The 15948-nt window shown below is 38.8% G+C and overlaps 1 protein-coding gene across 1 annotated transcript in view; it reads left to right on the forward strand.

The window, feature by feature from the left end:
- COL4A1 (collagen type IV alpha 1 chain) overlaps nt 1–15948 on the forward strand; it is a 117365-nt gene that overhangs the window by 16374 nt on the left and 85043 nt on the right. Inside the window, exons 10-14 of the mRNA XM_087953225.1 lie at nt 3044–3079; nt 4836–4877; nt 7092–7181; nt 7829–7864; nt 14186–14245. Coding sequence (XP_087809351.1) covers nt 3044–3079; nt 4836–4877; nt 7092–7181; nt 7829–7864; nt 14186–14245 — 264 coding nt within the window. The remainder of the gene's footprint in view (nt 1–3043; nt 3080–4835; nt 4878–7091; nt 7182–7828; nt 7865–14185; nt 14246–15948) is intronic.

Raw genomic sequence — 15948 nt, forward strand, 5'->3', positions numbered from 1 at the left:
GTAACTGCCGACCAAGTAGCCTCCTGAGTTGTCTCCTTCTTTAAAGCCCCAAGGGTGAAAGAGCACTCAAGTACCATCAAGAAAATGCTCTCAGCCTTTCAACTGTTCAGCTCCGTCATACACTGAATTCACCCACCCTTTCTCTGTGGATGAAATCAACGCAGCCATCAACAGCCTGAAGTCCGGCAAAGCACCAGGTTTTGATGGCATCCACCCTGAATTTCTAATTCATTCTGGGAGACTAACAAAGAATTGGCTTGGCAAATTCTTTTCAAATATACTTTCTAGCGGACATCTCCCATCGGAATTCCAAAAAGCCAAAGTAATATCACTTCTAAAATCTGGCAAACCACAAGACAGAGTAGAAAGCTACTACCCCATTGTCTTTCTGAGTTCTTGTTATAAATTTCGGGAGAAACTTATCATAAACAAAATTGGGCCCACAATAGATATATTTCTGCCCATGGAACAAGCCGCCTTTTGTCATAACTGCAGTTGTATTGATCAGATGCTGAGCCTAACAGGACATATTGAGGCTGGTTTCCAGTGACGCTTAAAAACCACAGCTGCGTTCATCAACCTTACTGCAGCATACGATACCATGTGGAAGAAGGATGTGCTTTACAAACTGAATCACATTCCCCTCTAAAATCCTCTATTGCCTCATAAATAACAAGCTCAGCAATAATCATTATGGGGGACAATGTTAGCCAATTAAGAAGACTCAACAATGGCCTTCCACAAGGTTCTGTACTGGCACCCACACTGTACAGTCTTTATATCTCAGATATGCCAGCTACAAGAGGATGTAAATTTGAATATGCAGATGACCTGGCCCTAGTATCGCAAGATAAAAACTTGGAAGTATTGGACTACCTCCTCTCTGAGGACCTGAAGTCCTGGGAAAATTCTTTGCTGACTGGAGTCTCATACCCAGTGTCAGCAAAACAGTGGCCACCTGTTTTCATCTCAACAACAAACTTGCCAATGCCACCCCAAAGGTCTACCTGAATAACAACCTACTCCTCTATGATCCTCACCCCAAATACTTCAGAGTAATTTTGGATGGGATTCTCTTTCTATAAGAAACATCTGGAGAACATGTCCACTAAAATCAATACCAGGAACAACTCACTCCAGCAACTAAGAGGATCAAAATGGGGAGCCTCAGCCTCTACTCTCAGAATATCAGCACTAGGGTTGGTCTACTCCACAGCTGAATACTATGCCCCTGTTTGACTTGATAGCTACCACACTAGCAAGATCAATGTTAGACTAAATGATACAATGAGGATCATAAGCAGTTGCATAAAATCTACTCCTACTTGCTGGCTCTCCATCTTGAGCCACATTGCATCACCAGCTCTATGAAGGCAGGAAACTTTAGTGAAGGAGTACAACAAAATTATGAGAAATCCACTTCTTCCTGGTGCATGCTGATCTTCCTCATCTATCAATTGGCAGGCTTAAATCAAGGAAGCCCTCTCTGGCACTCTCTTGACAGCTGTCTAACAACTTTGACATTAATACACAGTGGAGAGCCAAATGGGCTGCTGAATGCCCAGATACAGGCAGTTATCTAGCTGACCCTATCCAAAAGGTTCCAGGTTTTGACCTTCCTCGCCAGCATTGGTCAACTCTGAACAGGATCTGTACTCAACGTGGTGTCTGCCAGAAGTGGGGTCTTGTCTCTACCCCTCAGTGTGATTGTGGTGCTCCTCAACAAAATATTCATCACATTATGTCCGAATGTCCATCAAGAGCTTACACTGGCCCAATGTCTGATTTTTTCAACATCCTTGAATGGCTGGGTGGACTGGACATTAACATTTGAACCACTATAAGTTGATGTATTTGCCACATGCTAAATAAATAAATAAATCAAGCAAAGAAGATGTTAGCAACCAGCCTGTAATGTTTCTCCACTTCTGGCTAGCTGCAATAAAAAGAAGAAAATCTCCCAGGTCTCACCAATTGTTATTGTAGAACTGAGTGTAAGAACACAGTTTGGAATATTAAGGTAATCAGTTGAAGAGTTACCAACATCCTTGGGTCTCAAGAACTAGAATGCATCCAAGACTTTAGAGAAAGTAATGTTCTGTCCTTTACTAATAGTATATAATTGATTATGATGTCCCTACTGCTAGGTATTAAAAAATGAGTGACTATTGTTAGGGATAACATTGTTTACCCTAACTGGTTTGGGTAAAAATAATAAATAAGTTATCATGGTTTGTTGGTTAAAGTGTGTGTAACTTTAACTACAAGAATGTAATTAAGGGTGTGGTTGTAAAAGCACCATAAAAGAAGCAAGTCAATTGCAGCTCTCTCTCTCTGGCTTAATGATCCCTAATTACTGGATGGATTGATGACTGCGTTTTTCATTACTGGAACGGAGGAGAGAAAGGAGTGTTGATTTCTCAACGGAGAGAAGAGATAATATGGACTGATTTATTGTAAGTGAACTGACATTGGCTAATCAACACGGACTTAGCAAATTGAGTATTCCCGACTGGACTGACTGAAATGATACATGACTAATGGACCGTTTATTTTGACTATGCTATAATTCCTAATGGAATAAACTATATTTTTGATAGCACAAGCGTATCTGCTTTTTACTGCGTGTTAACTAAAATACAAACTTATCTCACACATTTACCTGTCTGCCTATCTGACTACGCTACACATTCTGTTTAGTTTGTTTTCCTTAACACTCGTTGGGGAATTCAGGCTTAACAACTATCAATTTCTGTTTTGATAAAGGTTGAAGAAGAGAAGAAATATATAACAGTAATGATACAAATAGGCTTTAAAACAAAACAGGTTTTAAACATTTCCATGCTTTTTATGAAAACGTTTGACATTATTATTCTTCGCCTGAATAGAATTGCTGGCTGTCGTGAGACAGTGTTATGCTCAGATCAGCTGAAAGAAGCAGCATGAAATGAAAATCCTACTTGTAAAGAGTTCATTCACTAATGAAACTAAACTTTTGAAATAAGTATCACTCAAAGAATTAATAAAATATTTAATTTTACAGGGTTTTCCAGGACCACCTGGACCTCCGGGTGAGAAGGTAAGGCTGGCTTTTTTGGCACTTTTATTGAGTATAAAATATTTGGAAAAATTATCAAAGTGCAAGTATTTATTTAAATATTTTCTAGACACTGATGGACACAACAATCTAAATTAACTGAATAACGCTACAGAATAACTGAGTTGCAAGGGATCTTGGAGGTCTTCTAGTCTAACCCTCTGCTCAGGAAACTCTATACCATTTCAGACAAATAGTTGTCCAATCTCTTCTTAAACTTCCAGTGTTGGAGCACCCATAACTTTTGGAAGAGTTGCGCCACTAATGAATTGTTCTAACCGTCAGGAAAGTTTTGGTTGCTTCTCTCCTATATTAGTTTCCACCCATTGCTTCTTGTTCTGCCCTAGGTGCTTTGGAGAATGGCTTGATTCCCTCTTCTTTGTGGCAGCCCTTGAGATATCGGAACACTGCTATCATGTCTCCCCTAGTCCTTCTTTTAATTAGACTAGACATACCGAATTCCAACAATCATTCTTTATATGTTTTAGCCTCCAGTCCCCTAACCATCTTTGCTGCTGTTTTCTGCACTCATCTCTGCACACTACCCATAATCTGTGATACATAAATGCTAAAAAACAGCTGGAAAAAGAAATTGAATAGACACGTATAATCCGAAACTGAGTACTTCTAGGAAAATTGACTCCTTTGCTGAAAAATGATTTGTCTTGCTATGACCGCCTCTTCTAACCTGGTCAGTAACTCACTAATTTTGGGACGTGGTAAAGGAGGCAGCTAAAACAATGTGAAGTAGCACACATAGTCATCCATTTTGCTTGGCAAAGCAGCTTTGAAGTGCCGTTTTGATCAAAGCAAAGCACCCCTTTGAAGCACCGCGTGGTCCTATGGGAGTTCACATGCCATAAGCTTCCGAAAGAAAGGTATTTGGAGTCATCAAATTAGTGGAGGTGCACCAGTTCCTGGTAGTACTGCAAATTTAACAATTACAATATACTTTTTAAAGTAGGGGTAGATATCTGATGTTGTCTCTTCTATGGTAGTTAATTTGAATAATGAAAATTAAAATTACAACAATGAAGTATTTCTAATAGTATTTGTTCTAGAATGCCATAATATTTTTATAAGAGTTATTTGAACCAGAACTTGAGCGGTGTGGTGGAACTCTCACCTCATAGTCAGGAGACTGTGAGTTTGATCCTAGGTACTGGCAGATATTTCTCTCTCTGGACGCAAAGAGAAAATATCTGTGGTGAGCTCCACATAAGTGTCAGGAAAGGCACCCGACCATTTAAACACTCAGCTCCATTCCATTGCCACGACTCCACCCCGATGCAAGGGATTACCGGGTCTTTAAAAGGAAAAAATTGAACCTGAGCTTGCCCTTGAAAAGGAAATAAGACTCCCAGTCTATCTAATGATGAAAGCTGAGCATGAAAGATTCAGGGTTGGTTTGTAGTGGAGTTTAAGGATGACAGTGATGGCAGCTTTAGGAGAGGATTGGGCACATTCACAAAGAAAGGAGGATATTAAACTTACTGATCCTGGAGGATATCTCTTACCTCCAGGATCAGACACATCAGAAAAAGAGGAGAGAACTCTTGCCATCTTGGGTTTCCCAGAGGCATTTGCTGGCTTTGTTGTCAGCAGGAAAAGGGCTCTGGGTTAAGCCTGCAGAACTATTTTATTTGTTTAAAAGTGCCCTCAAAGAATATTCGCAAACAATACTTACATCAAAGGTGCTTTGTTTACTTTATCAACTGCCTCTTGTTTGTATCACCAGGGTCATATGGGCATGAATTCCCAAGGTCCAAAAGGGGATAAGGTAAGGATGCTCTTTTGAAAGTGATAAGCATGGGCAACATGCTGGCTTCTCTTCAGGCTCCAGGATCTTCTTGTTTAATCCCAGCCTCACTTACTGAAAGAAACCTACACAAATTCAGAAGAAACCTGTCATGGAATCCACTATTGCAGAATGTTAGCCAGCCACATGAAAGTTTATACAGTGTATACTGAGCAGTGAAATGTGCACACCAAGAACAGGGATGGCAGCATTGCCCTCATGGCTGTAGAGATTTGGTTATCTCTGAATGGTAGTAAGAGAGTGGGTACAGAGTTACTACAACTAGAATTAGGTTGCACTAGATAACTCAATAAGCTGGGGGAGTCAAGCTTATACTATTGGATGGATAAGCGGGTTTTAGGGGCAGTTGCTGCTCTGACTCTTCCTAAAACAGGGGTCTCCAACCTTGGCAACTTTAAGACTTGTGGATTTCAACTCCCAGAGTTCCTCAGCCAGCTTTGCTCTGGGAGTTGAAGTCTACAAGTCTTAAAGTTGCCAAGGTTGGAGACCTTTATCCTAAAACACTGGGTTTAAACCTAATCTCAATTTTAATTACAAAATTATTACAGTAGTGCTTCTCCAGCTACAGCAAAACAAGGGTAAATTCTGGCAGGATTCTTTCTCTGAGAATAAGTACTTAAAAGTTTTTAATGTATTCATAAACTATATCAACATAGGGGTTAAGACAGGGTGGTTAAAAACCAAAAGTATTCTGAACAGCTCCAAAAAAGATGTTCAAGCAGACTAACTTGTCAGCCAAATGACAAATGGAGTTCAGTTTAAATAAGCATAAAGAGATGAATAATGAGGCCAAACCCCCTAAGTTCACATGCATACATATACAAAACAAGAACAGAAGAGAGGAATCAAAATAATCAAGGAGCTCAAGCAATTTCCCTGCATCAAAGGCAAAATGTTCAGATCACTTTAGTTTGGGGGAAAAGCTAAGGGAAGATTTGATGATGTGCATGCTAACATGGAGCATGGAGAAAGTGGGCAGAGAAAAATACTCTTAAAAATGCTATGCCCAGCAACCATATAAGAAAGATTCAAAGCATCTACTACATGCACACACATGCGCACGCACATACAACACACAGACGCACACACACACAGAGTCTTAGCCAAAAGGACGAGAAGCCACAGGAATGATTTCTTCATGCAGCACATAATTAATGTATAATTGAAGTAAACATGATTTAAATGTTGTGTCCTGGGGGTATGTGTGAGAGTTGGGAGGCTGATGTTTTAACTTCTTTTTTGGAGATTCAGCTATTTTGAAGGAATGAGAGGCATGTCTTAAGATTCTGTGATGTTAAAATACCAAAGTTCCATTAACATTTTGTATCAATATGTTTTTTTTTCCTTTGTATCCGTTAAAGGTAGTAACCCAATGTATTGAGGAATTCAGAATACTCATGAAATTACATTTTGACTACTTAGTTGTATTGCTTTTGGAGAAAAGCTTTGATCCATTATATCAGGGGTGTCAAACTCAATTTCATTGAGGCCCGCATCAGGGTTGTGGTTTATCTTGGCGGGGGGGGCGGGAGAACTGGATAGGCATGGCTGGGCAGGCTTGGCCAGTTTGACACCACTCATTGGGCATGGCCAACTGGGTGGGTGTGGCCAGCTTGACCCCACTCCCCAACTGCTGGCAGGTTTCCTCTTTGCATTGGGTAGACCAGGCCAAAGCCATGCTGAAGCGACACGGACTGGTCCCTTACATTTTCCAGGACGGCCCCATGGGCCAGATATGACCCACATCACGGGCCGGATCCATCCCACAGGCCTTGTGTTTGACACCCCTGCATTATATAGTTTCTAATATTGAAACATCTGTCTCCATCTCTGGGATCTGGGACAGCTGATATACAAACTCTATGTGAACCAATGATTGCATCAAATACAGTATATTTCAGAAAACCTTTAGTAAATCATTTATTATTTATGGAGATTGCATTATCTTTTATTGTGTACAGTGTTATCTCTTGAAAGATTGCGACTGGATAGTGATAATTTAATCTTTAATATCTAATTTGCTCAAAGAAGGTTAACTTAAAAGCCAAACAATACAACATTTGAAATGAGCAGAGTTTTTAAAATGATGTACTACCCCAAGTTTTTTTAAGCTAAGTAAACTCCAATGACTTTTGCTGATTCGTTTGCCAATTTGTTTATTGGGGATATTTGCAGGGTGAGCGTGGTGTCATGGGCCCCCCTGGTCCTGAAGGAACAGAAACATACTATGGAGAGAAAGGGACCACCATCATAAAGGGAGACAAAGTAAATATGCACTTCTTATTTCTCTTGATTACATTGTTTTTAGAAGCTGCCACTTATGATGAGGATTAATGATAAAATAAAAGTTTAAATGAACAATGTGAGCACCATCCATTTTCTGTCTATATTCATTTCTCTGGAACATTCGCTCATTTTCAACTTGTTCACTGCCATCATCTCTTAAGACAGATGGGCTTTGTAAAATAAGGAAAGCATTGTAAAAGACCAGATTAGCCATTCCAGTTATAAGAAATGCTGTGGATTGTAGGTTGGAAAATCCATAGTGCAGATTAAATCCAACAACGCTGATATCAATTAAGTGTCTAAATCTGTTACTATATTGCAAAGTAAAAAAGGGTTTCCCTCCCCCCCTTATATTCAGCTTCAAAAGTGACTTGAGATTTAATTCTGCTCTGAAGTATCTCAACATGTTGCCCCAAGGATTTCAGAATCTGGTCACTCAGAATTTAATGCTTAGCAAATCTGTTAGATTTAACAGTTTATAATAACCAGATATATTGCACAGTTGAGCTTTTCTGCAGGGGAGAAGGCACAAATGTATGCTAATCTAGATTTGGAAAATGCATTTTGTAAACATCAATGGTGCTCTGTATAGTAATTGGATGTTTGTTTGTTTTTAATTCTAATAGGGTGATCCTGGTGAAAAAGGTGAAGATGGCTTTCCAGTAAGTGTAAATCTTTTATGATCTTGCAGGGGAAAACGAGTTTCCCACATCAAACTAATTAACACACACATACAAACAAAATTTCAGATTTCCTAAAGTGCAAAAAGAAAAAAAAATCCCTGGGAAAAAGGAAAGGAAAAACAAGAGTTGGAAATCTATCTCAGGGACAGGAAAAACTCCAAAACCAGATGGCTTAAAAATCCTCTTATTTGCCTATCCGTCAAAATAAAACAAAACAAAAAACAATCTAGCAAAAAAAAATTCTATTTCAATGTTGACTCACCATATATATATATATATCAGCAATTCATTGCTGCAAGGCAAGTATAGATTCACCCTTCTGATATTGTATAAAAATGTTTTTACCCTGTCCCTATGAAAGAAAATGCCACAGTTCTAATGCCTTGATAGATTCCATGTGTTGGAACATTAGCCAAGCAAAATATTTATGTTCTTAACTAACAGCGACCAAGCTAAGGTCATGTTAACAACTGTTTTAATTCCAGCCTCAAATATGGCAATTGTAGGACAAGTTGAAACTATATGAAATAATATTGCAACTTCTGAAAAACAGCATGCAAACCTTATTAAACGTATTTTGAAGTATCCTATATCCATCAAACAGAATTTTCGGTTTTATTAGTCTAATTTTAAGATTAAAAGAAATGAACTTCACATTCTTTAATGGGAGCTTCAGTGAACTTATTTCAACTTCTCATAATAAAAGTTTTCCATTTTAGGAACTTGAAATAAATTTTTAAAGGCTCTAGTGGTCATGGAGCTTTAGAGGGAGTGATGCTTCAGGAACAAATAACCCAAATCAAAATCAAACTTTAATTTTAAATTCTACAACAGTTATAAAAACATCTTTATCTAAACATAGCTGGTTTCTCTAGTCTTTTTTATCAGTCTCTAGTTCATCATTAAGTGCAAATATCAAAAGTACTCCCAGAACAAAGAAGGATATCAGAACTTGCTTGATCACAAAATAGTTTTCAAGTTGAGCCTAAGTTGAGTTGATTTCTGAAATTCTATATTTCAATCAATAACTAAAGTTTAATTTTAATTTTAAAGTTAATAACAGCAATTTTATTATTGTCAGTAATTTTATTATTGTCAGTAATCAATTAATGAAAATGCTCAGCTAAGTTAATTAAGAGGAGTCATAAAAAGAAAACAAAAAATCCCCAAAGAAGCATTAGCCGTCATCAAAAAAGTCATGCTGCATGATTCACTGAAGATGTAAGAAGACTGAAGTCATCAACACACAGTAGCCATGCTTGCATACCATCTGTTTTCTAGTTGCCTACCAGTTGTTTCCTTGCCAAGGGTTCCTTAGTAAAGTAAATCAAGTGTCATTCCAGAGTCCCAATAACTGGAGAGAATCCCCCAAAATAACAGTATCAGCAACTATTATGTGGGTGATCAATAATGAGACTAAAACATCATCGGGATCACAAGAATCTCTGAATTCTGAACATCTTAATTGGCCCTTCAGCTTCATAGGGAACGTTAGCTACACCAGTAGAAATCTCACCACTGATTGCTTGATTGCTTCCAAGCCATCTGTAATGGTCTGTGAGAAGAACCCTGCAAGACAGAAGAGAGAGTTACAGTCTAGACCAGAAGTCGCCAACCTTTTGGACCTCAGGGACCACCAAACTCATAATTTTAAATCCCGGGGACCACTAATATGAATTTTGACTGACAGTGGCTTGCTGACGTTGGTGGGAGAGAGAGACAGAGATCTAATCTAACCCCCCACCCTCTCTCTCTCACACACACACATATACAGAGGCCGGGGTGGGATTCAAAGTTATTAACAACCAGTTCTATATGGGCGTGGCCTAATTTGTGGCTTGGTGATCATGTGACTGGCTGGGCATGGCTTGTATGTAAATATTATAAATATTTATGTAAATATTGATTTTTTTTAAAGCAATTAAAGCAATTTTAGAGCAATTTTTACCCAAAATCAGGCAAAGCAGGCAGGCAGATTGAGTTGCTCACAGAATCACGAATTCATTCAGAGATCTATCTATCTGCCATCGGCTACCTGAGTCTGTCACATAAAATTTGCTTTCAAGCAGACTCACAAAATTAACTCACAACACACCATGTATGTAAATATTTATTTTTTTATTTAAAAAAGAGCAACTTTTATCCAAAATCAGGCAAAGCAGGCAGGCAGATTGAGTTGCTTCCAGAATCACAGATTCATTCAGAGATTTATCTATCTACCATCAGCTACCTGAGTGCACTGAAACTTCCTAAGGAAGGTTCCGCTCTGCTTAAAAGCAGAGCGGAAGATCTAAAGATTAACTAGAAAGCAAGAAATCCAACGATTTCCTGCTTTCTAGCTAATCTAAATCTCTAATCTTAAAAAAAATAGCAATTTAACAGGCATGTTTGCCAGGTTAGGAGTGAGTAAATGGGGAGGGTTCCTGTGGACCATGTGGGCGGTGCAGCCTTGTGTTCCTGCACAACCTGGATTAATTGCTTTAGGGAGGTGCTCTGGGGGTGACATTTCTCTGCAAACCACCAAAATTTTCTCGTGGCCCAACAGTTGGCGACCACTGACATCTGAGTCCTCAGGAGAAATGAGAATAGAGAAACTGTCTCAGAAGGGACACTCAGAAGTGTCAACCCTCCTAGGAAAACCAGACAAAAAACAAGACCAGATGAACTAATTCTACTTTATTATAAGGCTACATTAACCAAATCTTTCAAATCTGAAAGTACAAATCTTCTGCCCTCACTTTTAAGAGACTGACCATTCGGGGTGGGTCCTTCGTAAGTTTTCCCCCCTGACAATTAAGCTACTGGGCACTCCTTCTTTGATTGTCTGATTGTTCCCTAAGGAGTATCTCTTCTATGCACTCCTCAATATATTTCCCATATACCATTACAGAAGGGACCCACCCTAGTTCTCTGGGAAGTACAGGCAGGGGAGTTGGGAAGTGTTTTCAGTTTTGCAAGATTGTGTTAGTGTAAACTTACAATAAAGGTAAAGTAGCATTTAGTTCTCATGGTTTTAGTTTCCTGTCTGGACTACTTTGCATGGCTGATACTAGCCTATCCCATAGTAGCTATGAAATCTTGAGCCAGACTGGGAGTGATCATTTCATGACAGCCCTAGGGTTTCTGAAGATCATACTAGAGAGCTTTTGCCATCTCAAGCAATTGATCAGTGGGGAGTATACCAACAAGATTGCTACTCTGGTTCTGCAACCCAGCACTAGGTAAACTGTTCATAACAAACCAACCAATGATTTCTCTGTGAGACAATTAGAATTTTGATTACATAATCCCTGCACCAGGGATCCATACATTGCTGCTTTGTCAAATATTGAAGGAAGCACAGCTTTGCAGGTCTTCAATGCAGATTTCAATGGTGCAAACTAAATTGACCTTTTTGTCTGTGATCATATCAAAGAGGAGGTGCAAATTTTAATTGATCCGGCATTGACTAACAACTCCATGAGGTGAGAGATCAGATTAGCATAGTAACTCAAGTGTTAATGATGGGAAATTGCAGTACGAGGAGCAAACATAACTGATCTTGGATGATCTGATCCTTGCCCCACCATTCCTGCTGGCTTTTTCACAGATTTTCTGAAGACAATTTATTGCAATTTTTCAGCCAAGCACATATTTTCCCCAGGACCAGAAATCCCGTTCAAGATACTGACACAGTCAAAGTTTTACTTTGTGTGGTCTCTCAGGCAACAAAGTAGAAAACGAGTACAATATGTACAAAAGGAACCTGACTAGGAACTCTTCTCCAACAATCCAGCTCCTCTACTTCTACAACCATTCCTTTGGCATGCTGTCTCTTATTCTAGGTCAGTGTTCCTCAATCTTAGCAACTTTAAGAAGTGTGGATTTCCACTCCCAGAATTCTCCAACCAGCATCAGGTCCACTCATCTTAAAGTTGCTAAGGTAAAGAAATACTGTACTAGGTGAATCTTCCCCAAAGCTACATTCTGCCTCTTCTGCCTCTCATCCAAACAAGATTTTTATATTGAACAAAGTTGAACAGAATAAGGTGCAGAAGGATCCTTACTCTGAAGATCAAATCGAAGATGAAGATAGGAAATGCATCCCTCTTGCACATCCCACTAACTATTTATAGTTATTATATTTATTATTCTAAATATATCCAGTATTGTCTCTCTCTGCTTAATAGGGTAGTTCTGCTTGGAAGAATCCCAACAGGCCTCTCTCGTGTTATGTTCTCTCTAAAAAGAGGATATGCTTCTATTAAATACTTTTAAAAAGTACTGATTAAAAAGAATCCATACAATCTATTAAAAGAAAAAAGTTGCATTTCCTTTTTAAAACAATTTATTTTATTTTATTCAAAACATTAAAATACAAACTACAAAAATAGAAAAAAATGCAAAAACAAAACAAAGCTAAATAAGCCTGCACCCAAAAAGTGCATAAACAAAACAAGACATAAATTGTTCCTCCTAGTTGAATACTGATAAATATATTTCAAAGATAATAACTCCTCCCCCTTGTGAAGCAGGCACATAATTTGTAAATTTCTACAACACTACTTACCCAACCAGCTTAGCCTGACATCTATTTAATATATGAAAATATAGTTAACAGGTAAAACAAATAGCTAAATGAAACTTCCAAACCCTCTGTCAACAATCCATTTATTGCATTTCTCTCACAGAAAGTCCACAATAGCTTCTGGTCTACCATAAGCCACCACAATTATTGTCTTTGGTCCATCCAAGATCAACAATCAATCAATCAATCAATCAATCAGAATAGAGCTGGAAGGGATCCTGGAGGTCTTCTACTCCAACACCCTGCTCAAGAAGGAGACCCTATACCATTTCAGACAAGTGACTGTCCAGTTTCTTCTTAAAACCCTTATTAAAAATATCTTCAATTCTTAATAGTAAACCTTTTCTTTAAAATATTAAACAGGATCTTTTCTTACAATTGGATTTTATTCCCCCAATCACAAGTCTTTATTATGTGTATCTCCACAGCATTTGTTTTACAAAAAAGTCTCCTGTAACTTGTAAGATAACATCGCTTAACATTTTTTTTCCAGTTGGGTGTAATAAAACCATTTCCCAATCTCCCTCAAACTGCTTAGAAAAGTGAACTGGTTGTTCTATCAATTTTGAGTCTTTAGAATCCATACCTTTCTCGGAGTCCTCTAACCAACTTGCATTTTCCCAGTCAGCCTCATCTTTCAGGGCTGCTAGCAGCAAGTTACTTTCCAATCCATCTGGTTATAAATCTTGTGCTAGCGCTGTTAATTGTATCTGATTACCATCTTCTAAAACAGAGGTCACCAACCTTTTGGATCTCAGGGACCATCAAACTTATTATTTTAAATCCCACAGACCATTAATATGAATTTTGACTGATGGTGGCTTGCTGATGTTTTCCCAGGGATTCTGCAGAAAGTAGCAGAGACCCTGGGGAAATCCCCAAAAAAGTCTGCAGGAAAATTCCCCACCCCATTTTCCTACCAATCAATCGTTCTTTATTCGAGACCACAGGATACCGTCTCCAGCTCCGTTCTCAGGGGGAGAGAGAGAGACTTTTGGCTTCATGCAAGGAAAACAGCAGAAGCAGCAGAAGTCGTTCTTTCTCTCCCCTAAACTCCTCCAGAAATGAGTCTTTGCAGGTGCAGCCTTTTGGAACAGGATGCCTTGCAGGGTCCCAAAGACTCATTTCTGGTGGAGTTTGGGGGAGAGAAAGAAAGACTTTTGCTGCTTTCCTTGCGTGCAGCCAAAAGTAGAAGAAGAAAGAAGCAGAAAGAAGCAGCCTGGTGGCCAGGCCAGGCGCCTGGGGCAAGTTCCCCCCTCTGCTCTCTCCCCCTCCCCTCACTACCTCGTGTTGTTCGCAAGGCAAGCGACGCAAGGCTTGTATTCCTGCAGGCCTTGTGTTCCGGCGCAGCCTGGATTAATTGCTTTGGGGGTGACATTTCTCTGTGGACCATCAAAATTTGGGGGTTAAATTAAATCAGCATTCAACTGGTAGATTAATGTTTGAAAGTAAAAATCAGAAGAAAGGAAAAAAATTTCAAAAAATGCAGTTAAAACCCATGCGTTCTTAAAAAGCAGATAGTGGAAAGGAAAAGATGGAGACTCGATTCCCCGACCACTCCCATCTAGAATTATTACCTTCTAGGTCCTCTTCTCAGGTAGGTCCGTGTTCGTCCAAGAGTCATCATGTTCAAAGTGGTGCAAAATTTGGATTTTGTCCATAGAACTTATACTGAAATTTTAATTTTAATTAACTATATTAACTCATGTAAAATATCTGCCATCTTTTAAAAGGGGTCACCAGGCCAGAGCATCAAAGGGGGAAAAGGTGAACCTGGGAAACCTGGTCCACGGGTATGTATGGTTTTTTTTTCTTATCTAGCCATTTGGATATTTTTACACCATAGGGAGTTCCACAAATGGAATTGATTTCTTATTGAAGTTGTACATTGTCTTTTGAGGGCTTTGCAATTTCCTATTTATTTATTTTTATATTTTGCTATTTTAAAATTATCTCTGTAATGACCAGAGGGCTGAACATATATTTCCAGGTTGGGATGCGAGGGTGTTTTGTTTTCATGGCTGATGTTGTTTTGTTACAGTCCCATTGAATTTTTCATTCAGAAAGGTACATTAGAAGAATAAATTAAAGAGGACAAAATATATTTAATGAAACAGCCATGAATTTCACTGAAAGGGTCTTCACCAGCATTTAGTCTCATGTAAGCTATTTGTTGTAGTTTTATGTTCTGTGAAGTTGCAAGGTAGTAAAGAAAAAAACATTGCTTTCCACACACACAAATGATGGCATCTACATAAACAAATAGGAAAGTTTAGATTCAGTTCATCATAAAACCATGGAAAGTCTTCAGCAGAGGTGCTTTGCAGTATGCAAGAGCAATGCAGAAGTACCTCCTACCTGTCTGTATCTGAATGCTTCATCTGGCTTGTAGACACACCCATTGCAGGGACAAGTAGGAGTTGTCAGATGGAAGTTTGCAAAGCAGCTTTGTGAGCTTTGCAAAAGATTCAGCTGGTTTTAGGGATCTGAGGGGGGTGTTTTATTCCTTCCCTTGAATATTTGTATTTGTTACTGTGACCAAAACTACTTAAATAAAAGGGGTTTTAAAAAACAGATATGGGCAAATGGTGATTTGATCACCCTGTTTTGTCTTTTCCTTGTAAAAAATGTAAAAACTTTCTGTTAAACCATAAACTTGACTGATAACCAAAAGTGGATTAAAGAACTTTGAGGCCAGGCCCTGAAGGCATCCTGCACAATTTCCCCATCAGTCTGATAGGTCCCACTGTACTTCCAATGCCCTGAAGGGAAAAAGAGCTTCCCAAACTTTAAGATACACTTTGCTGAAATCGGTGGGAGGTTTTCATTGTTGTTATTTGTTTATTTGTTACTGATAGAGAACAGCTGAGGGGAAGTTTTAGTTGGGAAAAGAAAGGTGGCCAGACTTTCAAAAAGTGGAACTTTCTTTGAAAAACCATTCCTTACTAACTGCAACGAGTTTCAGAATAGTGACTGTTGATATCAGCTGGAAAGGTTCAAAAGTGTGCGTATCTTTACAATTGCGGTGTTACACAATCCAGCAGAAGCAAGGGAGTAAGTGTACATGTGGCTGTGGAAAAGTGTCCTATGCTCTGTGCTTACAATAGGTTCTGCTAGAGATAGAACTGCCATAGCCAGTTCTAACTCTGATCAGATATACTAGGTGTGTACTTCAGGGGGTATTCCACATATTTTCATATCAAAGAAGCTCAGACACTCTTTTCCAAACAACATTGGGACAGACTGAATATGTGAAAGAAGGATACTTACATGGATGAATAGGAAGTCATCTGGAGGTTTATTAGGATGTTAGAGAGCAGGATTAGTTGATGATTCCGCAGCATTATTCTCACCATTTTTCCAAGAAAACTTGAAAACTGTGATTATTGTGCAGGGAAATACTTTGTGTAACTCGTTAATTCTTCATTAGTCTCAGCAACCCAATAGAAACAAGAATTTTCATGCTGACTAAATAAGTAAAATTATTCATTTTACA

The sequence above is a fragment of the Notechis scutatus genome, chromosome 1 (assembly GCF_049901735.1).
Source record: "Notechis scutatus isolate UNSWTSFEM ecotype Mainland chromosome 1, rNotScu1.2, whole genome shotgun sequence".
Taxonomy (NCBI): Eukaryota; Metazoa; Chordata; class Lepidosauria; order Squamata; family Elapidae; genus Notechis; species Notechis scutatus.